This window comes from Eublepharis macularius, chromosome 5 (genome assembly GCF_028583425.1).
Source record: "Eublepharis macularius isolate TG4126 chromosome 5, MPM_Emac_v1.0, whole genome shotgun sequence".
NCBI lineage: Eukaryota > Metazoa > Chordata > Lepidosauria > Squamata > Eublepharidae > Eublepharis > Eublepharis macularius.
In genome coordinates this window covers 31,445,774-31,469,862 of record NC_072794.1, presented here as the reverse complement: position 1 = coordinate 31,469,862, position 24,089 = coordinate 31,445,774, and the positions used below count along the sequence as shown (strand labels likewise).

Below are 24,089 nucleotides of genomic sequence, written 5' to 3'. Positions count from 1 at the left end.
TACCCATTTTGATCTATCGCCATGGTAGGGCTGATATACACTTAACAGGGATTGTACTCACATACATTCAGTGCATGTGTACAAACATTATATGTACACTTTACACGGGCTATACGACGACCAATACAAACTAGTTATACGCAGCGCGTTTTCCTGTGACATAAATCCATCATTATCTTTGTTCGGTAGTACTTTCTACAGAAGTCAGAGCTATTTATACTGGCTGCGGAAGAAGACATATTACAAATGAAAAGATTTTGAAGGCGAACGCGGTCGCGTGAGACGAACGCCTCCGCCGTCTTCTCCTGTCAAAAGGCGCGATTACCTCCCGTGAAAGTAGTTCCGATTGGGCGCGTAAAGTTTTCTGTTGGGCCTCGTGCGCTCTCGAGGCCATGGCGTCGAGCTCAGGACTTCAGGCTGAGGAAGCTGCTGGCGAGGCCCCGGGCGCCGCGGAAGATTCGCCTCATGGCTCCAGGAGCCGCCGCCTCCTTTCTCTGAGCCCGAGAGAGGGGCAGGACGAAGAAGCCGAGCCCCTGCCGCTGCAGTACCCGTCGTATCTGGGATCGCTGAGCGGCAGGGAGAAGGTGGAGCTGTACTGCGATGGTATCCTGAAGGACTACAAGGTGAGCTTTGGAGGAAGAGGGAGCGCGCCTTCTTTTCCCTGTGGCCTCGGGGGCGAAGCCGCCTGCCTCAGAAAAGCGACGGGTGTCGTGTGAAGAAGAGTTGCCGCTTCTCCCTATCACAGACAGCCCCCCCCCCCGTTAATTCAACCGCGGTCCACATTCTGGGTTCACGAACGACCTTCCTTGCATCTGAAGAAGGGAGCTCTGAGTCTCGAAAGCTCATATCCTGAAAACTTAGTTGGTTTCTGAGGTACCACTGGACTCCTGTCCTGCTGTAGACCAACACGACTACCCATCTGAAACGGAGTCGTAGCCTTTCTATTCCTGTCCCCCCCCCCCCAATTGCTTTTGCGCATTCACCTCTCTATGTTGGAAATAACCCACCTGCAGAACAGCTCTGGAGAGGGTGGGGACGGAATTGGAGCTGCTAGTTTGGCCCCAGTTTGAGTGGAGAGGGTCATGGTTTCAGCGGTAGACCTCTTGCTTTGGAAGAGTAAGTTCCCAGGCTCAGGCATTTCCAGTTTTAAAAGATCATGGAAGCTGTGACGTTAAAGATCTTGGAGAGCTTCTGCCTGTCAGATAACAATACTGACCTTGATATAAAGGCACCTTATGGCATTACCTCTTTCAAAGTAGTGCCAAGAGGGGCATCTCTAATGTGAGCTTCTGCTGTTCGTTCACAAAACAAAAACATCTTGAACATGGAGTATTTAAAGCATAATTCAGGCCTTTTCCACTCAGTATTCTGACACATGGTTTATAACATTTCACTTAACTTGTAGGTTTGTAGTTTCTGATGGGTAGCTGTGTTGGTCTGCAGTTGAAGAGCAAGATTAAGGTCCAATAGCACCTTAAAAACCCAAGTATATGTCCAAGATAATGAGCTTTTGAGAGTCAACGCTCCCTTCATTAGATATCTGACAAAGGGAACTTTTGAAAGCTCATACCTTGGAAATTTACTTGATCTTTAACTATCTATTGGACCCAGATCTTGTTCTATGTAGGTAAAGTTGAACTTGAAGATCCTTCTTTTTTTCTCTCTCTCTGGTTTTGCCTCTTTGTTAAAGTAATAAAGAAGGGCATGTTTGTTCCGGAGCTGCTGCAGCCTGTCACTATAACATTTATTATTAGAATGTAGGTTTTGCTTTCAGGAGAGATATCAGCATCTGTTTATAAATCTGTTTATAAATTAAATCTCTTTCCCATTTCCTTGGACAGTATGCTTTCCACACAGTTGCAATAGTATTTTTGTGCCACTTCTAAACCTTATGCTGGTACTCTTTCTGATACAATAAAGGGGGGGGGGAGGGAATCCCGCGAGGGGTTGAAACGAGCAATGCTCCAAGACAACGAAGCTTATGAAATTAACTCACATGGAATGAACCTCAAGCTCTTGAACCAATATCAATAAAGTCTACAACTTTCAAAGCTTCAAAAAATTTTTAAAGTAAGCAAAATAAACTTACAATAGGCAACGCCTTACTTTTCAATGCTCCAAAAGTTTTTTAAAAAAGCATAAACTTACAATAGGCAACGCCTTACAGCATATTCTTCAAAGGGGAATACAAACACAAGTACCAATAGGTGACGCCTCACAGCATACAGGCTAAGTGGTTTAGCACCGTTATAACAAACAGGCAACCCTATTATGCAGTATGTAATACAGGCTAACTATATACAATTGCAATCCATATAAACTACGTGACAGTCCATTGAGTGACAATAATAATGCGTTGGAGAGAGGAGGGGGCTAGGCCACCCTAGCGTCGTTGAACATCTAGACACGCCCAATCTGGGGCCGGCTGAAGCACAGATTTCGTCCCTCGCCTCGTCAGGAGCGTGTGCGTTGTGTTGTCTTGTCCTCCACGTTCGCGACTGTGTAGTCCTTGCATCTACAAAATAGATACACCTTGACAAAAACAAACTGAATAGACTGCTCCATAGTGGGTACCCATACAAATTTTATAACACTAACCTGTTCACTCAAACAGTATTCGTAGCCTGCATATTTTCCCCATGCTAATAGCAACCGGCGGCAGTGAATTCCTTAGCGCGCCGTGGGTTGATTGGGACGCTCATCTTTAAAGCAAAATCAGCTACCAACATTTCTTAAAAGGGCAATACTTCTGAACTCTTTCTGAACATACGTACTTCCTGTAACAGATTACTGTCTTGACAAGTTACAGACAGTTCAGTCATCCACTTAGTTGGTGAGACAAAATGAATAGGCACAAAAAGGACAAATTGCAGTCACAGTGTAATCACTGGTAACAAGCAGTATGATTTGAATTCTAATAATTATCAGATGTGGATTTGGAAATCTGGGCAGTATGAAACCCAGAAATACAATGAAATTTCTACAGATTTTACAAAATAAGTCTGTCTATGCAGGAAAGGAAAGTTGAAAATATAGTTGCTGTTCAGTAGCTCCAGAATCAATGCTTTTACTGATTTCCTGTAAAAAGTGACTATTATCCCAAAGATTATGAAGCAATGGTCTCTGGCTATCCACATTGTGAGGGACTTTTGTACACAATACTGTGGCTTTTGTTTTAATAATCTCATGGTAAATGGGAACACAGACTTGATAATACTTGACATTTGTATAGTACTTTAGAGTGTTCAAGGCACTTACTCGTACATTCTTAAAGGGAATTTTATAAACCACACACTGAAATATTTATTGGAAATGTTCTCAGTTGTGTCTTTAGTATTGCATTTCTGACATATTTTTTGTTTTGTAAATGGAACTGTGAGAGTTCCACTTTATGTAGCAGTTAATATGTATATGTAATTCTAAAATGTTAAGCAAAATCAAAAAGAGTCCAGTAGCACCTTTAAGACTAACCAATTTTATTGTAGCATAAGCTTTCGAGAATCAAGTTCTCTTCGTCAGATGCTACAATAAAATTGGTTAGTCTTAAAGGTGCTACTGGACTCTTTTTGATTTTGCTACCACAGACTAACACGGCTAACTCCTCTGCATAAAATGTTAAGATGAGGGAAGCAACAAAATAAAATGTTGAATGGGATGGGTATGTATTAAAAGCAGTTAAGGGTATATCCAGAGAGTAGACTCCCACCTTAGATGTTGCATATGTAGGTGTGGAAAACTGTCCCAGGGAAAATCAGGTTGAAGAATTAACTATTGTTTTGCAAATCTTGCAACCTTCATCTGTATCATGGAAGATGGCTTCTGCAACTAAGTGCCAATCACAGGCATTGATAATCTCAACCATGTTAAAAGACTTGACAGCTTTCATGATTTACCCTCAACCATCAAAGTTAATCTACTGTAATATTATAAAATCCAGATTTGCTAAGAAAGAAGATGAATGGAAACATAATTAATATTGGTTACAGAGCTGCTCAAGCATCATAGACTGTGTGTGTGACTTTGAACAGAGTAAACTCCTCAGTTAACTACTGGAACTTTTCAGAAATTTGGTTAAGTGAAAACTTTCTTACATTATGATTAAATGTGATTATGGATTATTGATTTATGGTTTGCTGGCAGTAATATAAATGTTGACAATAGGACGTTTATATTTTTAGATACATATGTGAAGTGTCTAATATGTTTATATTTATTGTTTTGTTGAAGTCATTTTGAATGTCAGAGTCCATTTCATGCAAGTGAGACAGTCATGTAGACAGATGGTGGGGGAAGAATGTGAAGAGAAGCTAATCAGAAAGAACCAGTTTGCTCTAGCTTGTTACTGGGAAAATATTTTTTTCTGTATCTGCCTAGAAACAGCTTAACCACCAAATGTTGAATGTTTACTGACCAGTGAGTGTTCTTTTTTGCTGACAGTACAAAAGGAATGCATGTAGCCTCAGCCTTTTCACATAATAGTCATCCTGGGGTGCTGTTCATGGAGACCCTGTAGCTTTGTAATAATCGTCTAGTTTCTCTGGACCTATCCATTGTCACCTTTATTTCACAACACTTTTTGTTGACTTGGGTTCACGGTTTAAAAAATAATTACTCTGTATGGGCTAGAATGACCTTTATGGCAAATAGCTGATTTGGAAGGTAGAGTTCAGTAGTTGAGGGTAGGTACAGTTTAGGTAATAATAATCTTAGGCCAATATTCTGGTGACCTATTTAGAAAAAGAGTCTAGTTCAAAGGTTTTTTTAATCCTTATCGCACATTTAATCATTGCAGGATGTTATTTTTTTTCCTTCTCTCTTGTTTGTATTTGGCTTCTCAGAGGCACTAATATATTCTAATATATTTGGCTTTCCATAGCAACTGTGATGTGGTGTAAAAGGTCAGATGTAGTCCAGATTAACACTGCAAGATAATGTTTAGTCCAAACTATACAACCAAACTTTTAATGTTGAAAAAGAGAAGTAATTAAAACGTGATGTACATTTTACCCTGTATCATATAAAAGGCAGAAGATCCCAATGAAGCTATTAGTAAATACCTTTTGGAGAAGTTGAAGATGAAAGAAAACTGGCTTGGAGTCTGGAAGTCCAATCCAGATCTATTTTTTGTCAATTCTGAAGAAATTCCCATACCATATGTTGGTGTGCTTGTGGAGGTAACTAAATCCATCTTTACTACTTCATTTTAAGTTACTTTATACAGACCCCCCTCCACCAGAAGAAGCACCAGCAAAATGTGTATACTACTTTTTCCACTACTCCATTGTTTTTTTGTTCCTTGTTCTGAACTTGGTGTTGCCATCTTCTCCAGCTAATACAGAGAAGGCCTTGTCTTATGATTCAGCCTGACTTACTTGCTGAGCCCGATTACATGTTGACAGTTTTCCCCTCTTAAAGTGTGTGTGTCAGTGCATATGGGCAGCAAGCAGTAAGTAATAGTGGTTGAAGGGGGCGGTAATAAAATATGCCTGATTTAAGGTCAGTTGGATTCCTTATTCTCTTGTTCATTTTTACTTAGATCAATTTCATTTTGTATCTGTTGTCAACTCACTGTACCTTCCCCTCTTCATGTTCCCTGCATATGATCAGCAGTATTTTCCAGGCTGTATAGAAGAAATTATTTGGTGTTTAGAAGAGTTAATGACTTAACATGTAATTGTATAACTAAATTTAGTTTTATATCATTAAAGGCAAAAGAGTAAGGGAAGATAGTCACAAACATGATGCTTAATCTTTTCCCTACTTTGTAATGTTTTTTTTTTTAGGTTACTTGCAAACTGCCACAGAATCCCTCTGCTAACTTCAAAGTTTCTGTGTCTGTAGCTGAACCATTTTCTTCTAATGTTGCAAATATTCCAAGACAATTAGTTGATGAAGTTCTGGAGGAAATGGATCATTGTGTACCTCTGCTGGAAGTATATCCTATTGAAGGGCAGGATACTGTAGTGTTTGATATAGCTAAGGCTTTGGAAACTGCGAGGTACTGATTTCTCAAACTTGATATTCTACATATAATATTCCAAAAGGGGAAGATTTACTGTTGTTATGAGTCCTAAATGTTGGTTTAAAAATTGCAGGTGGCAGAAATGAAATTTAAGTGCTGAGCAAAATTAGTTTTTACTGGTTTGTCGTAAATTCTACCAAGCCTGCTGGTGTTCATCAATTAACAGATCAAACCATTCATATCCTAACAGTTTTTCATTAGCGTTCAGCAATTAGATAAAAGAAATATAGTAGAGGATAATTTTTTAAAATACAACTTTAAATATAAACAAACATAGATAATGTTCACAGAAGAACTGTCTGACTGGTCTATAAATACATCAGATTCCATATTTACACAGTGCCTATTTGAATGCTCATACCTTTCCAAACCTTTTCCAGCTTAGGAACATTCTGGTATCTTTGCAAAGCCATGAGTTTAAATAACAAGAAAACATCCTTAATTTTTGGCACCCATTCTTCTTGCCTGGGGAAGTTTCCAAATTTGTGAAAACAAGGCTGATAGTCATTACCTCAGTGAGAAAACTGGGCTATAAATAAAGTAAATAAATAAGCTTATCCCACAGTAAAGAAGCCACATAAATGAAAAACTCTAGAGGGCAAAGAATCATCATGCCTGCACTATTGATAGTACAGTAGTAATCATTTCCCAAAATTTTTGAGCCTGAGGGTAAGTCCACCACAGATGAAAAAGTCGGCCTTCTCAATAGCACAAAACCAACAACTTTCTTCTTGATTATCCTTGCTAAGTGCTTCTGATATACCATCTTACCATTAAAAGATGTGTTGAGAATGATGAGCCTAATGATACCATTTAACTGACCTATTTGAGTATTTACTGCATATCCCAAAGAACCACTTCTTAACATGCCTTCTGGAATCTTGGTACTAATAAAACATCATTTAGAAACCAAATCTCTTCTTTCTTTGATCAATAGATTTTCTTTATTGGTGATTTCACTACACAGCCTATCTTTTTGTATAGAAGATATCAAAAATGTCTTAAGACTAGGAATTGCTAGCTGCATCTTAGTGGCCTTTTAGGCAGCAGTGCTTTATCTTATTACACACTTGTGGTCTCTAGAAGTTGTGAGTATTGTTTTAATTTTATATTCTTGAAGACTGAAGTGCTTTATCAGTTCCGTGTTGTCTTACTAGCTTGTCATGTTGAGCCATAGCTGACGTAGAAACATTTATTCCCCTGGGGGCTTGCTTTGATTCTTACCATTAATTTGGTGCTTCTTGCTTTGCAACGGCAAGTTCCTAACATATATCATATGGTTTGACATGAAGGTCATATCACTTATCTTGATTTAAAATACAGTTTTCAGAAGACTATCAGCAGACCTTGTACCTGATTAGTGAAAACAAAGTATTCTTTGTTTTGAATAAGTAAACTATCTCATTCAAATTTTGTCTGTTCCTACTTTTGAGAAGTTGAGGAGACGAGAATAATTGATATTCCATCAAACAAACAAGGCCTGGATCAGTTAGAAATTGTGCTTTCATTACAATGAATTCTGGATTCATTTTAAGTTTTTGTAGTTTCTCTATATGGTTTCAGTCTCTGAAATCTCTTCAGGCATTACTACTTTACCTGTCACACAGTATCCATATGCTATAGTGATCGATTAACCAGACGTACAGAAACGCCATTGGGAAGACAATTGCAAACATTATTTACTGGCTTAGAACAATTAATGTGGATAAATTCTTAAAGAAAAATAATTGTTGATAATATTTCAGAATAACTTGACAGAACGAATATAATTTACTAAAGCAAGACATGCAAGGAAGTCAGAGAGAACAAAAGTATCGGCTGTTTAGACATAAAAGAAGAAAAACCATTTTTGCTGATGCAGTCCTGCACATAAAAGCTTATGATCAGCAAAGAGATTACTTGGTTAATAAAAGATGGGAAGAAGAATATTTTCTAATAAAGATTTTTTTAGTAAGTAGACAGTGATGTGTCAAGTTTAAACGCTGACACCAAAGGACAGTTGGTGCATAAATATACTGACTCTTGTACATGAGTACTGTAGCTAGGGGTATGCAATTTGGTATGTCTGGTCCAAAAATATACCTGAAAAATACCTTAGTAGTAGTGTTCAAGTATATTTGGGGATCCCAATCAAATTTGGGGTTCTTGATAGACTAGTATTGGTATTCCCAGTTAAAATCCTATCATGGTCTATGAGAGAATCTTCATGATTGAGCAGATGGTTGAGCTCTCCCTACCGTGCTTCATTCACATAAGTCACCCCTCTCAACTCCCCCCCCCATCCCTGCTTTTGCACAGGAAAGAGAACATCTAAAAGCCAAGGGAACAAAGCTACTGCAAGTGGCTTCAGTTTCAGGAGTGCATGCCTTCTGCTTCCAGATTTGTTCTTCTGGGTTTTCATGGTTCTGTTGGGCTTTGTTAGTTCTTTTTGGGAGAGTCAGTGGTTGCTTTGGCATTGGCTTCTTTGCCCTGGAGAAAGCATAAGAACAATGGAGAGTGGCTGGGGGCACTTTGTTAGGGCCCCATAGAATTGGACTTCTTGACCCAATCTTCTTGAACTTTGGAGGTCTGCAATTTTGGTGTAGTTTACTTGAAAAACTGCCCCCCCCCCGACCTGGAAAGATTTCCCATAGGGAATATTGGAACTGAATATATAATAATAACTGTGCTTATATACTGTTCTTCTAGAAGATTTGTACCCCGCTCATAGCTGTGAACAAAATCTGTTGTTATCCCCACAGTACAGCTGGAGAGCTGGGGCTGAGAAGAGTTGCCTTCCCAAGGCCGCCTACTGAGCTCATGGCAGTAGTGAGATTCAAACCAGAGTGCTGATTCATAGTCCAATAACTTAATCACTGTGCATCTGAATACTAAACCAGTATTTTCGGACCCAGATATACAGATATTTATGGCCTTCCTGATACCAGAATATGAAAAATAGCAATTTTTAAAAGTACACATCCCTAATGGTGATAACGTTAACAGAATTGCACTTTTAAGTTTGATACTGCTTTTTTCTTTTTGTTCTTTTGCCTTATAAATAATATTTTTATTACACTGTAAGCCATCTGGCAGAGACAGTCCTTTGAATTTTCTTCTAGCATATATTTAAGTACTATAAAATAGCAATGTTTTTGTAATGCCAGTATGAGTTTTATTTAGGTTTTTCTATGACTTCCTTTGGAGAGACTGGGACGATGAAAACAATGAAACATATACTGCACTGATAGAAGAGAGAATCAAAATGTGAGTGTAATTCTTAGCCCTCATTCTCACAAATACCAAAATAAAGTAGCAAACATGGCTGGATGCTCCAACTTTAGCCCTGAGGGGCTCAGTGTTGCAATGTTTCATCCTGATGCGTATGCAGGCACGCACACACCCACACCGTACTTTATTCCTGAATATAGAAAATTAGAATCCTCCTCATATCAGGAGCATTCTGTCATGATGATAATGTGACACTTGTTTACCAGCTCATTGGCACCTGAGAACTAGACAATAGTTTTCCTATATAAAACTACAAAAGAAAAAAGTTGTAACTTTAATTCTTTTTAGTTGGTGTGACATTCAGAATGGAATTATCCCTGCTCCGATTGCTCACCGTTTTAGAAGAAATCTGGAAAAGTATAAGAGCATGCTTTTGGAATTGATTCATTACCAAACTAATGTTAAGGAAGAGCCCACGGCAGAAGAAGCTGTTGAATGTTGGAAAAAATACTATGCACTAATAATGCAATGTGGATTATTGAAAATATGGGAAGATTTACGCCTGAGGTAATTTCATTTGACATATTACTGCCTGAACACACTCTACCTCCACCCCCAAGAGTCCTAAACTCATGTATTTTCTGTGCAGTGTTTCTGGTTTAACATCAGCAAATACATATTTACTCTGATATTTGTTATCACTGAATCAGACCGCTGGGTTTGATTATTAGTTTTTCCATATCTGTTTATCTCTACTAGATGTGATTCCTTATGAACCTATTACCCTCCTTTGTAACGCTAAGACATTTCCATTGTAAATGTTTGATTGATCCTTTCTAGTCACACTGTTTTTATCTTCTATTCAGTGTGAAGAACAGAAGTGGTAATTCTAGGCTAACTAATCAGATAGCAAATTCCACTGAAACTGGTAGAGTTCAACATGAATATATTTCTGATCAACTTGTGCAACAATTTGTTCAGAGATCCATATTATGTAAAAGTAGTTATTTGTTAAGATTATTTTCATAGTAAGTCCATTTCACTGTTTGCAGGGTTTTGAAGGAGAGGGGCCCACAGCTCTTGCTGTGAGGAAAATAAATTATTTCCATTCTTACTGTCCCTGGCCTCTCCAGTTGAAAGATCTAAGACAGCAGGGGTAGGAAATACCTTTGTCACAAATAGGTAACTTTAACTGCTACTAGAAATGTGCCCTACTTGCTGTTTAGGTTTTCATAAGTAATCTGTGGATGAGCCACACTGGTAAATAAAACTCCATATAAACACCATACATATTAAAACGCAAAATTCCACACTAATTCTGTAGACTCCTGTGGTATAAAAATGCACTGAAATCTGTTCAGTGATGTTAATTATTTATAACACAAGTTAGATTTTGATTCCATATTTCTAGCCATAGTTGAAGTGCAGATACAGTATTTCCAAAACAAAAGCATGTGGAAATTACTGGAGGAAGGAAGGTTACATGGAACATACCACTTTCAGAATTTTAGTTTGTGACAATCCACTTGGGCAGCTTGAGTCCAGGACCCTCTAGTCAACTTTAAAGCTGACTATGTTTTTAATATTGATTAAGTAGCTGAAATTCAAATCTTTTTTCTTCCAGAGAAACAAGTTGTAAGTGTAGAATCATGCCACATTTCTAGGGGCTATAGTGTATTGTTTCAGTTGCAAATGAAGTTGTCTGGCAAAAAAAAAACCAAATTGCTGAATACTTCATCTTTGTTCTCTTTTCAGTTTGAAGGCTTTACACACTGCCAGACATTTCTGGTATGTTTGCTGTGTATAGCGATATTGTTTAGGCTTAAATGTCTGTATCTGTTTAAATCTGAAACAGATGCAGTATTAAATGTACTTGAAGTCAGTCTGCTTTACATACATCTACAGAATACTTTGCCTAACACTAGTTGTAGTTCAGAATTCCTTTTAAATTTCAGGGCTCATGGACCTCTGACCCCAAGGATATTGAGACGTAGGAAAGGACGCAGAGGTGATGGGAAAACTGTAACTTACATGGTTGCAAAAACTTCAACATCAGAAATGGTATGAAATGTTTCATCTTGTCTTCTACCACACAACTAGAACTGTTTTCTGCCTTTTTCAGGCTACAAGCTACGGGGCTCTCTTTCCTTGCTGCAGTGTAGCCTTAGCTGTTGTCTACTTCTGGTAGCTGTGTAGCTGGAAGGGTTAGAATAACATCACCTAGGTTCATAGTAGGGACTTTAATATCAACTTGCTTTGTTTGTCTACCTTCACAGGTGGCTACATGATTTAATAAGAGGATGACTGGTGTTTCAATATTACTGTTTTATTGGATGAGGTATCACTTCATAATGTTTCTCATCTTGGTCCTGGTTTTAACAGGTTACCTGATTTTTAAAAATAATTATTTGAAGCCACCCCATATACTTAATAGTATATCACTGAGTGTTTCCAAATTTCCTATGAGTTTTCTTTTTTGAAATGCTAAAACTAGACATAAATTCAAAGAACAGCCTTGTTTAATATCAGAAAAAATAAGTATATGCTGTACACCGAGAACAACATGCAAGGCTTGGAAGGTTCATGAAAGAAAGCTGCACGCACACAAAAGTGAAAATACATTATAAACCCCTCCCCCTCTAAAAAACCCACCCCAATAACCTCTCAGACTTTGGACCCCAGAAAAATTTAGATGCCCGTCGCTTCCATTTTTACGGAAATTAGCTTGGACTTATTTTAGATGGTGCTGCTTTTTAACTACAAGCAGTTTCCTTGAAAGATATTAAGAGATTCTAAAATCTCTTTATGGTTTGTTTCATTGTTGAATCCCTTTTTATGTTCCCTAATGATTTTAATTTCTTATCATTTAAATCAATTATTTCTTTGGCTAGAACATTAGTAATAGATGCAGTTAACTCTTTTGCTAATAGAGACAGATTACAGAAGGAAGCTTTGCTAGCTTTCCCTTCTGAGTGTTGCTCTTTATGACCCCCTCAAAATCTGACTCTGGGGATTAGGAGACTCTTGGAAGCAACAGAAGATGTGTCTAAAGAGTGGGGGACTTCAGCAAGAAGTGCAATTCAGCAAACATCATCCACTTTTGCCTGATTGGAAAAACACTATTTTTTATACAGCTATTAATACTTAGCATTTGTATAGCTCTTTCAAATACAGTTGTGTTTAAGTCTTGTAAAATAGATGAGAATTGTCAGTGTGAGGGGACAAGAGAGAGTGGTTTGCTTAAAGTCAGTTAATGTCTTTTATCTACTGTGTTACGTATCGCATAGAATGAAGAAATGTTGTTTGTGTTTTAAACACAAGAGATACCCTGCTGGATCAGACCAGTGGTTTGTCCTAGTCTAGCATTGTTTCACACAGTAGCCAACTAGTTGCTCTGAATGGCCAACATAACTTTAGCTCTTCTTCTTGTCATGTGACTGATGTTACATGATTATCATGAGTTCTAGGCTTGGAAATCTTGACCATACTACTAATGCATTTGTATGCTGCCTAGAATAGCTGCCTGCTGTTGTAGTGGAAAGACAGTATAAAAATGTCTTGAATGAAGTCTTCAACAAAGTAACAAACACTATTCAAGAATGCTGAATTATACAGATTTGCTGATATTCTGTTAGTCAAAGATCAGTGAGCAACCTTTTCTATAGAAATACAAATCAATTAATTATTAATTGAAGGTTTAATAATTCCTCAGTTTATTGTATTGTGCCTTTCTCATGCCCAGGTTAAAGAATTATCCATTGACACACATGATACTGTTGAAGAAAACTTAAACGTGGCTTTGGACAACTGTTACAGTGGAGATACTGTGCTTATTTTCCCAGGAGAATATAAAGCAGCAAATCTTTCAATGCTAACTGAAGATATTACCATTAAAGGTTGTTGTTATACTTTGTTTCTTTGTGTATACAGTTACCTAGTTAGAAACAGCTTCTGTAATTTTTAATAAAGGATATATTTGATAAAATAAAGACTGATCACAACAAGGCTGTCTCACATTTTCAGAGTTTAAAGGATATCAACAGACTGGCTGCTTTCCCTTGGAGGAGTAGGGCCAAGACTTGGGAGTAAGCTATGGGTTTGGTAGTCTGATGGGGACAGAAGATGAATTGAGGATTAGAATAGATTGAAATAGTATAGATTATCTGTATGGCACCTGTCTACATTCTTATTAGAACATCAACCAAAATATCTCTTTTAAGACATTCTTCTAAACGTTAACTCTATTTTGGGATGCTTCAAAACCTCATGGTCAATCCCTAACAAAGTTACTTAGCCATTTGTCTATACATTTTGTTCTTTATTTCATTTTCTGTTCCCTCTTCTTGTCTCTCCCTTCCTTTTATGTGTATTAATATATTTAGCCAGTTTTAATGAGGGCTTTTCCTCATTTTGTTTAGGAGTTGGAAAACCAGAGGAAATAATGATTGTTTCAAACTCTTTCCATGAGAATTTTGTAGTCTCCAAAGCCCAAAATATAAAATTAATGAATATTACTTTGATACAGCAAGGAATTGTTGATGGTATTATAGTAGTTGAATCTGGACACACAGTGCTGGAGAGCTGTATACTGAAATGTGAAGGAACTGGAGTCTGTGTACTCGCTGGAGCTTCTCTGACAGTTATAAACAGTGAGATTACTGGAGCTCAGGTACTTTGTTCCAGGCTTAATACATGATACAGTATTTATGTGGAAAAGGGTACAAATACTACAAAGTAGTTGCTAGATAAGTTAACCAATAAAAGTAACTTGTATGCTAAACCTGAAAGCATAAATGTGAGCAAAAAATTCAATAAAGTAAATTAACCAAAAGCCCCCTCAAAAAGCTCTGTTTTGCACCTTTTTTCTGAACAGCTCTTGCTTCACTAAGTGGTCAGTTTCATAATTGAAAAGCACTTCTCTGAGCTGACATGGATCTAACCTCTATGTATGAAAATGTGAAGTGCTTAAACAGCCACAACAATCTTTGTACAAATACTGACCTGGTTTAATTGGAACACAAACAACATTGGAAAGCTACACATTGGTTATAGAACATGCACAAATGTCAAGCTAGAAGAGCAATAGCTGTTAAAAAGCACACATAAATTTTTTATAGAAGAATGCTCTATTCCACTGCATACATTTTTGCTAAGCTAGCAATGATGGTTGATTCCTTTCTTTGCATGTTGCCTAGATTCTGTATTTTCAGAATGCGAGGCAAAGCTTCCTCCCAAGGTGAAGGAAGATGGTTAAGAAAGGCTGAACTATCGTTCTTTTCCTAGCCAAGGTTGTGTACATGTTGAGTAGGCCGACCATCTTGCCATCTACCATTCCCTTCATATTAAGTGGTGTACATGTGGTTTGGGGCCTTCTCATTTTTTGTTTATGCTAAATCGTGATTTTAAAAAGCACTGCTTGGAACTAGATTCTCAGTTTACTTGTTCTCTCTGGACAACCATATTTTTTTACCTCCATGGTTTCCATCAAGAATGACAAGTGACAGTTTTGTAAAATAAATGTTAGTTCTTCATTTTTCTTCTGTAACATTGGTAAGAGCTGCCAACTGCTAAATCTACTCAAAGATCTATTCCACCAGTTTTAAAAGAGCTGCCTCAATTCAGAGGGCCAGTGCTGCTGTTTAAATCCAACTGGCCCTTTCCCTTAAACAATACAAACATTAAGATCTGAATCAGAGGCCCTACTGAGCATGATGCCATTTGCTGTAGAGAGGTGGGTGGCCGTGAGAGACCAGGTCTGTTCTTTAGTGCAACTCCCCTATGTGCCTGATGCATTTTCTGTTAAGTTTTAGGTATTTAAAAACGTGAGTAATACTGTATAGAAAGCTTGAATACCAGGGTGAAAGATACAGTCTAGCTCTTACTCACAAACGCTCTTTTTCTTTGTGTTAATAGTTCTGGGTTTTGATATTGAAGAATATTCAAATACATCACCAGCCATCTCTCTTGCAGCTTTAAGTCCTGTGAAAAATTCACAACCTGCTGCTGCTTGTATAAACTTGGTCTTATGAACTCCTTTAAAAATTTAAAAAAAAAACGATAGCAAAGATAGAATAATCCTCTGTTAGTTAGGAAACCGGAAGCCTATGGGCTAAATCTGATTTCTGAAGTATACTAATTTCTCCTCAGTCTATGTGGTAGTTGTGGCAAAAAGGCTGCAGGTGCTCTGAGCACAAAGCAAAGTGGGGCTGTGGCACACTGTCCTCTGCACGTTTCCCACGGTCCTTATAGAAGTTGGTTACAGTTTCTAAATATTTTGTAGCAGTCCTGCATTCGTAAACAAGCTGCACTATTATGTAAAGTACTATTCATGTTAGTCATGATAAAACTATATTTTATCTTTGTACCTAGGGAGCTGGAGTTGAATTGTATCCTGGAAGCAAAGCTACTTTGGAGGGTAACAAAATTCACCACTGCAGTACCTTCAGAACCAGTGATAGTTCACGTGGTAGTTTTGGTGGAATAAACATTAAGGTAAAAGCATTGTAGATAACAGATGGCTATATTGTGAAATTTACGTAAATTGCTTTATGGAAGCGAGGCTAGGAAGAGGGTTTTTTTAGAGGGTTTAATTAGATAATTTATGTAAGTGAAAAAATCAAAGATTTTATGAAAACATTTTGATTTAACAGGTCCTTCCTGCTCCCATACTAAGGCTGAAGAACAATCATATTTACAATAACAATGGCTATGCAGTGACCATTATTAAGCCTTCTGAACAGCTGTGTGCTACAGTGGAAGGAACAGTGGAATGTGCTGCCGGAGGAGATGGAGAAGATTATGTTTCCAAACTAATGCAGGAATTGAGTCTTGAAATACAGCAAAATGTCCTAGAAGAGACCACTAAAGACATAAGCATAGTTAATTGAGCCAGTAGGCTTTGCAGTTTCAGCTGTTTCTTGCTGTGAAGCTAACAAAATATTTGTTCTCTTAATTAAAGTGAGTAATGACAACAGATCATAGTTTACAGATTTTGATTGTTATCTAACTGGTATCTTTTGCATGTTGGAATGTACAGACCATTTTTGGTGATTTACCGCTGGGATTACTTTCCTCTGCTTCAGAATTATTTGAGTCAGTTTCTTTGAGGACAATAATGATTGAGGTCAGTACAAAAGGGAGTGGTCTGTCTTGCATCTTACAGATTTTCCAGCCTGTTGCCCCACTTGCTGGGATACGCTTTGCCTGGAATTTTTTTAGGAATCTGATGAAGAATCAAAAGTAGGATATATCTAGAGTCTTATGTGTTAATAATTTTTCTTACATGCTATACTTTAAAAAAAAAATTCTCTTTGATCCTGTTTTGTGCTTTTAAAGGACAGCACCAGCACACTGACCCAGAAACAAGTAGGTATCTGATACAGAACTGGCTTTAGTTGGTATCACTACTAAAAGTATCAATAAATGCTCTTGCTGCTGTGTTTTTTGTACCAGCTGAAGTCTGAAGACTTCACAGATAGCCCTGTATAGAGCATGCTACGATTGCTTGGTTTGGATGTCACCAAAAGCAAGGCTAGATGGGTTCATTGTCAAAAACTGTAATATGTGATATACCATATCCCCAAAGGTATGAGAAATCAGCTCATGCAGCTACTTGTCACAGAGTCAGTTCCATTAAATCAGATGTGCTCAGAGCATCCTTGTACATAGGCTGCATACAGCAGGCTTTTTTTTAGAGTGAGAAGCCTAAAGTAGTATGTGAGCTGTCCTTCAGGGAGACCCTAACCTCCATAGCAGACAAATTTTTCATTTACTGCATAGTATGAATAGTCTAACTGGTACTTTGGCAGTGTGCCCGTAAGACTATCCATAATTCAAGAGGTAGCTATGGTTTAGTTACTAGTTACTTAGTTTTGCTCTTACAGGTCCCTACTACTGGATGGTAGTTGTTGTTGTTCAGCTGTTGTTCTGCTTCTTTACCAAGGAGCTTCTACTTGAACCCTTTCCCCCATTTTCATCCAGGACACAAGAGAGGATCACATAACATTCAGAATAGACCTTTTCCTTTCTCCTTGAGAAAGACATCAACTTCATGACAAACACCTGAAATAACATTTGAGGACTTGGCCTCTTCTAAGCCACCTGACTTTTGCATGGTACAATATATCTCCATAGTCGGTATTTATTTGAGAGAAAATTTTGAAACTGATGATGAGTAAGGCCATGTTTGATGTAATTAATGCTGGATACAATAATACACATCACATTTTCTCACTGAAGCTTCCTACATGAGGCTTGCTGATGGATGACGCAGTGAAATTGCATGGGAAGTGTACCGTTTAATTTCAGTATATCTTCATTTAGTCTTGCAACTAGACCAGTTTTACTTCCCACCATATTTCTTGCACCATCAGTTGTGATGCTTTTCAATTTATCTCAACTCAGACCAAGATTTTCTACTGTTTCACACACCTTTAAGAATATGTTTTCTGCAGTTGTAGCGCCTTTCAAAGTCTGCAGTGCACACAACTCTTCTGTAATTCTGAAGTTGGAATCTGTCCCCCTGATAATATTAGTAGTTGAGCAATGTCTATGTCATTGCTGTCATTTAATGCCAAAGAAAATGGACCTTTGGACACTTACGGAGAAGGGCCTTCTCCTCTGAGGTTAGGAAGACATCTTGGGTTGTTTCCACCATCTAACCGGGGAGGCAGGAAGTTGAATCTTCTTCCTCTTCCTTTGGAGTGTGTGGGACCACCCTCTCTCCTCAGTTCAGGTGACTCCCAACAGCAGTAATTCTTTTTTTTTTTGAAAATTTTTTTATTGGGTTAGGATCAATTATTTTCACATTACAATCAATTCTCCCATTTTCCAATTTCTAACCCCCTCCCTTTCCCCCCCTTTTTGTTGACTTCCAACAGTTTTCCAACCCTTTGTCCCTTCTCCCTTACTCCTTTTAAATTCCTCTATCTAACAGATGTATATTCTCCCTTTATTCTAAGCAATACTTCTTTAACTATTTTTAATACTCTGTACCCAAACTATGAGTCCTTATTTCCATATTGGATAGACAATTTATCCCATTTTTCATAATTCCAATTTCAAATATTTCTATAGATCATAAACCATATAAACCATATAAATCATACATTCATATAAATCAAACAATTTGACTTATACTCTATATGTTACTCCTTCTATCTTCTTCTTTCTATTTTAGTTATGTTTAATTACATTAATATTTCTATTCCCCTTCAATAGTAAATCTATATAACTATCATCATATAATCAATCAATTTGACTCATATATATCTTCAAATAAACATATTCAGTTTGGTACATTATACAAATCTTACCAGAAAGAAAATATTATTAATTAATCAGTCCTTATAGTTAACCCTTATGGTTAGTTATTTTCTATCAATATTCTATTTGTTATTCTATATATATCAATCTATTAACCTGACTGCTTAGAGATTCACGTTTGCCTCTTCTCCCCCCCGGTAAAGTCACCCCCCTCTACATTTTATTGTACTTCAATAGTTCTTAAACTGCCACAGTTCTCCTCCCACCTCCCATTTCTTCTCCAAATATTGTTTCAGCTTCTCCCAGTCTGTGTTAAACTGCCCTGAGTCCAGATTTCTCAGTTTTCTTGTCATCTTGTCCATTTCTGCCATATACAGCAATTTGTAGATCCAATCTTCAATAGTTGGCACTTCTTGTACTTTCCATTTTTGCGCATACAAAATTCTAGCTGCTACCGTCATGTAAAATATCAACGTCCTATGATGGGCTGGAATTCCCTCCATTCCCAAGTTTAGTAGCAGGAGTTCTGGGTTCTTATTTACTTGAAATTGCAAAATTTCACTCATTTCTCTTATTATTTCCCCCCAGTACTGCCTAGCTACCTCACACGACCACCACATATGATAGAGGGAGCCCTCATGCTTCCTGCATTTCCAGCATTTATTAGAAGTGTTCAAATTCCCTAGCGCAATCTTCTTTGGTGTCATGTACCAACGATAGATCATTTTGTAAATGTTCTCTTTAATACTAGTACATGTCGTTGTCTTCATTGTAGTCTTCCACAAGTATTCCCATGCCTCCATTGTTATTTCTTTATTGAAATTTATAGCCCATTTCACCATTTGTGTTTTAACTATCTCATCCTCAGTATACCATTTCAACAGTACTTGGTATACCTTAGATATTCTTTTCTTGTCCTCTTTAAGAAGGGTCTGCTCTAGTTCCGAATTCTCTGTTCGTATACCTCCCTTTACAGAGTCCGAATTATATAAATCTCTAATCTGTCTGTACTGGAACCAGTCATAATAAGGTGATAGTTCCTCCTGCGTCTTTATTCTAAGTTTGGATGCTTCAGTTCTAGTTATTTCTTTATAAGTTAAACATTGTTGCTCATTATCAACCGCTCTCGGATCTATCACCTCATATGGAACTACCCACAAAGGGGTTCCTTCTTGTAGATAAGTTCTGTACTTCTTCCAGATTATATATAAACTTCTCCGTATATAATGATGCAGGAACATCGAGTTCACCTTTACTTTATCATGCCATAGGTATGCGTGCCATCCGAATATTTTTTTTGTATCCCTCTAGGGCTAATAGTTTTTTGTTCTTTAACGTCATCCACTCTTTCAACCACACTAGGCAGATTGCGTCATGGTAAAGTCTCAGATTGGGCAGTTGCATTCCGCCTCTTTCTTTTGCGTCTTGTAGAACTTTCATTTTCACTCGAGGCTTCTTGCCTGCCCATACAAAATCTGATATTTTCCTCTGCCATTTTTCGAATTGCTTAGAGTCTCTGATGATTGGTATCGTCTGTAGCAAAAACATTACTCTTGGTAACACATTCATCTTAACTGCTGCAATCCTACCCGACCATGACAAATTCAGCCTATTCCATTTAATCAAGTCTCTCTCTATCTGAGTCCATAGTTTTTCATAGTTGTTTTTAAATAAGTCTATATTCTTTGCAGTCAGTTCAATTCCCAAATATTTCACCTTACTTGTTACTTCACAGTCCGTTATTTCCGTTAACAATTGTTGTTTCTGCTTAGTCATATTTTTGCATAATATCTTTGACTTCTTTTTATTAATGTAAAAACCTGCCAAGTCTCCAAACTCCTTAATCTTATCTATCACTTTTGGCATGTTCTCCAATGGGTCCTCTACAATTAACATTATATCATCCGCAAATGCTCTGACCTTGTATGAATAGTCCTTTATTTTTATTCCTCGAATTTCTTCGTCTTGTCGTATGTGTATCATCAGGATCTCCAATACTAAAATGAACAACAGTGGAGACAGTGGGCAACCTTGTCTTGTTCCTTTACTTATAGTCAATTTCTTAGTCGCTTCATCGTTCACCACAATTGCTGCAGTCTGGTCTCTGTAAATTTCCTTAATTGCTCTGATGAATCTTTCTCCCATTTGTAGCTTTTCCATAGTGGCAAACATAAAGTCCCAGTTTAAATTGTCAAACGCCTTTTCTGCGTCAACAAAGAAGAAACCAACCTCTTTGTCACAACGCTTGTCACAATATTCAATAGCATTAATCACTATCCTTAAATTGTCTCTGATTTGTCTGTCTGGCAAAAAGCCTGCTTGTTCCTCCTCTATAACTTCCGAGAGCCACCCCTTCAGTCTCTCCGCCAATATCTTCGCAAAGATTTTATAGTCATTGTTAAGTAACGATATAGGTCTGTAGTTTTTCACATTAGTCAAGTCTTGGCCCTCTTTTGGGATCAATGATATATTCGCTTCATTCCAGGTATCTGGAATCCTTTGATCCCTTAGAACTCCATTAATCACCTCTTTTAGGAATGGTGCCAGTTCATTGGCCATTGTCTTATAAAATTTAGCCGTAAGTCCATCTGGCCCTGGCGCCTTTCCTAGATTTGCAGATTGTATTGCCTTACTTATTTCCTCGTCCGCTACTTCACTGTTCAATTTGTTTCTCCAAGTTTCCGAGATTACTGGAAGTTTCGTTTTCTCCAAATATGACGCTATTGATTCTTTATTTACCTCTTTCTTATTGTACAGCTTAGCGTAGAATTTATAAAAGGCTCTACTAATGGTAGTCTGTTCCAAATACGTTTTATTATCTTCACAAATTTTATTTATTATTTTCTTTTCCCTTCTCTTCTTCAATTGCCATGCCAGGTACTTCCCAGGTTTATTTGCGCCTTCAAACGCTTTCTGATTCAGTCTTTTAAGATTCCACTCCAATTCTTTGTTACTCATTGCTGTTAACTGTTGTTGAAGTATTTTTATTTCCTGATATAATTTCTTTTTCCCTGGTCTCTTTTTTAACTGTATTTCTTTGGCTTTTATTTTCTCCTCAATCTCTTGTCTTTTCTCCTCTTTCTTTTTTCTTGCTCTGCCATTTAAGTCCATTAGTATGCCCCTTATAACCGCCTTATAAGCGTCCCAAACTTTATCAGTTGGTACTTCTTTATTCACGTTATATTGTATGAAGAACTTTGTCTCTCTTCTCAGCATCTCCATATTCTCTCCTTCCTGTAGCAAGTCCTCATTTATTCTCCATGCTTTCCTTTTTCTCCTTTTCCCTAATTTCCACATAATTGGATTATGATCTGAGCCTACCATCGGCATTATTTCTACTTCCTTAGTCCAAAACGCTAAGTCTTTTGAGGCCCAGATCATATCGATTCTTGATAATGTAGAGTGCCTTGCAGAATAAAAAGTAAACTGTCTGCTTTTGGGATATTCTCTTCTCCATACATCTTCTAGAGTTTCCTGTTGTATCAACTCAAAAAAGAGCTTTGGTAATAGTCCTCTTTTCTTTTGTGCCGTTATTGTCTTTTTATCTAGTTCCAAATTTGTCACTCCATTGAAGTCTCCAGCAAGAATTATCTGGTCATATGAAAGATCGTCTAGTTGCTTCCTCAAATCCTCAAAGAAGCTTTCTTTTGCACCGTTAGGTGCGTAAACTCCGACTACCAACACTCTCTTTAAATTCCAAGTACATTCCACTGCTATAAATCTGGCTTCCACATCTTTCATTACGAATTTTGGCTGTAGCTCCTCTTTTAAATACAACACCACTCCTCTTTTTTTCTTATTTGAGGCCGCTACAAATTCCTTGCCCAATTTTCCCAATTTTAAATATTTTACATCCTGCTTTCGAATATGGGTCTCTTGCAAACAAACAATGTCACATTTTTGTTTTAGTAGCCAGTGGAAAATATTTTTCCTCTTATTCGGTGAATTTAGTCCATTTACATTCCAAGATAAAACTTTACACTCCATACTCATAATCTTGTTGGTAAGTCTTTTTCATTGTCCCTTATAAACCGCTCCATCTCTCGCTCAGATCTAATGCGCTTTTTGGCCCCTCCAAATTCAAAGGACAAACCTTCTGGAAGCTCCCATCTGTACCTGATTTTCATGTCCTTCAACATCTGGATTAGCACTTTATATTTTTTCCGATCTAGTAACACTGATCTGGGTAATTCCTTCATTATGATAATTGTCTTGCCATCGATCTCCAATGGGTCTTGAAACTGTTTAGTCACAATCTTCTCTTTCATGTTTCGTGTTGTAAATTGCACAATCACATCTCTTGGTACTTTCCTCTGGGTTGCAATTCTCGAGTTTACACGATATGCCACATCAAGGATAGCCACAACTTCCTCCTCCTCCTTCCCCAGGTATTCAGCTAACACCTCAGTCATCTGTTCTTGCGCTGTCTTTCCTTCCACCTCCGGCAGACCGCGAAATCTCAGCTGCTTCTCCATGTGTCTACTTTCCGCAACCGCCATTCTTCCCCTCATCAGTCTCATCTCTGTTTGTTGCGTGTCTGCTAAATTTTCCATCGCTCCTTCTACTGTTTTAACTCTCTGCTGCGTTCCTTGTAATTCATTTTGTATTGTTTCCATACCTTTCTTCACTTCTGACAGCTCCGATTTTACTTTTGACAGCTCCGATTTTACTGTCTGTTTAACCTCTTTAATCAGCTCCAATTTCATGTCTTTGAACTCTTTAATCACCTCTAAAAGTTTTTTATCCAGGTTTTCTATTGCCGATTGCCACTCTTTTTTCGACATCGTGGGGCTTGCTTTGGCTCGCTCCCACGAGTCCGCTCTCTTCCTTAACTCCGTGGCGTTAAATTTAATACCTTTTTTATTTCAAATGTCCCGGTCTTCTTGCATAAATTAGTTTTTAAAAAGTCCAAAATGTCGGGCGTCTTTTCTCTATGGTCTCTCTATGATTTTGTAATCCAAAATGGCCTACTTCCTTTTCCGCTGAAGCCGCGACCCTTCCCCTTTCAAAGATGGCGATTCCCTTCTTCCTGCCCTCTAGCAAGGGCCGCTTCTCTCCAGCCACTCTATTGTTATTACGCACTTCCTGTCTCCCAACTTCCCACAGCAGATCTCGCGATGGTGTCTTTTTCTCACAGCTTCATAACTGCAAGTATTCAAAACAATAGTCCGATTTCCTTAATAACTTCTTTAAACTTAGTCTCTTTTCAAATACAACTCTTGCCGAATCTTCCCCTCCTTTTCCTTAATCTGTTGCAGTTTAAAAATCTACTTTTTTTCCTCTCTGCTTTTATCAATCTGTCCCGTATCGGAAGATAGTGATCTTTACCTTCTCCTTCACTTTTCTCGGGTTGTAATCGCTGTTTCGATTTTAACTTCTCCTCTCCACTTCTTCCCCCAATCGAAGCTTGGGTATGTAGATCTTATGCCAGCCGAATTGGCCCCAGAACTGCCGCAGAGATTGTAGCCGACCCGTCGCAGGGTGGGACCTCAAGGATCGGGAGGGGACCCATTGTGTAGAGCCCCTCTCGTCCGAGATCTAACTCACCCTAGGGTCTCGAGCGTTCTTTGCCTGCTCTCCGCCTGAGAGCAGT

The 24,089-nt window shown here is 38.0% G+C and overlaps 1 protein-coding gene across 1 annotated transcript; it reads left to right on the top strand.

Moving 5' to 3' along the window:
- Positions 1-392: 392 nt before the first annotated feature.
- Positions 393-16,184, top strand: SHCBP1L (SHC binding and spindle associated 1 like). The gene is made up of 10 exons (XM_054980339.1): positions 393-623; positions 5,025-5,174; positions 5,784-5,998; positions 9,185-9,268; positions 9,581-9,799; positions 11,188-11,293; positions 12,975-13,128; positions 13,651-13,901; positions 15,602-15,724; positions 15,883-16,184. Exons 1-10 carry the CDS (start codon positions 393-395, stop codon positions 16,117-16,119), a joined length of 1,770 nt encoding a protein of 589 aa, XP_054836314.1. The 3' UTR covers positions 16,120-16,184.
- The last annotated feature ends 7,905 nt before the right edge of the window (positions 16,185-24,089 follow it).

Excerpts from the sequence above, each read along its gene's own strand:
- SHCBP1L (XM_054980339.1), top strand. The coding sequence starts at position 393 with ATGGCGTCGAGCTCAGGACTTCAGGCTGAGGAAGCTGCTGGCGAGGCC. Across the intron at positions 5,999-9,184 it reads AAGGCTTTGGAAACTGCGAG|GTTTTTCTATGACTTCCTTT; the intron begins GTACTGATTTCT and ends AGTTTTATTTAG. Across the intron at positions 15,725-15,882 it reads TTGGTGGAATAAACATTAAG|GTCCTTCCTGCTCCCATACT; the intron begins GTAAAAGCATTG and ends TTGATTTAACAG.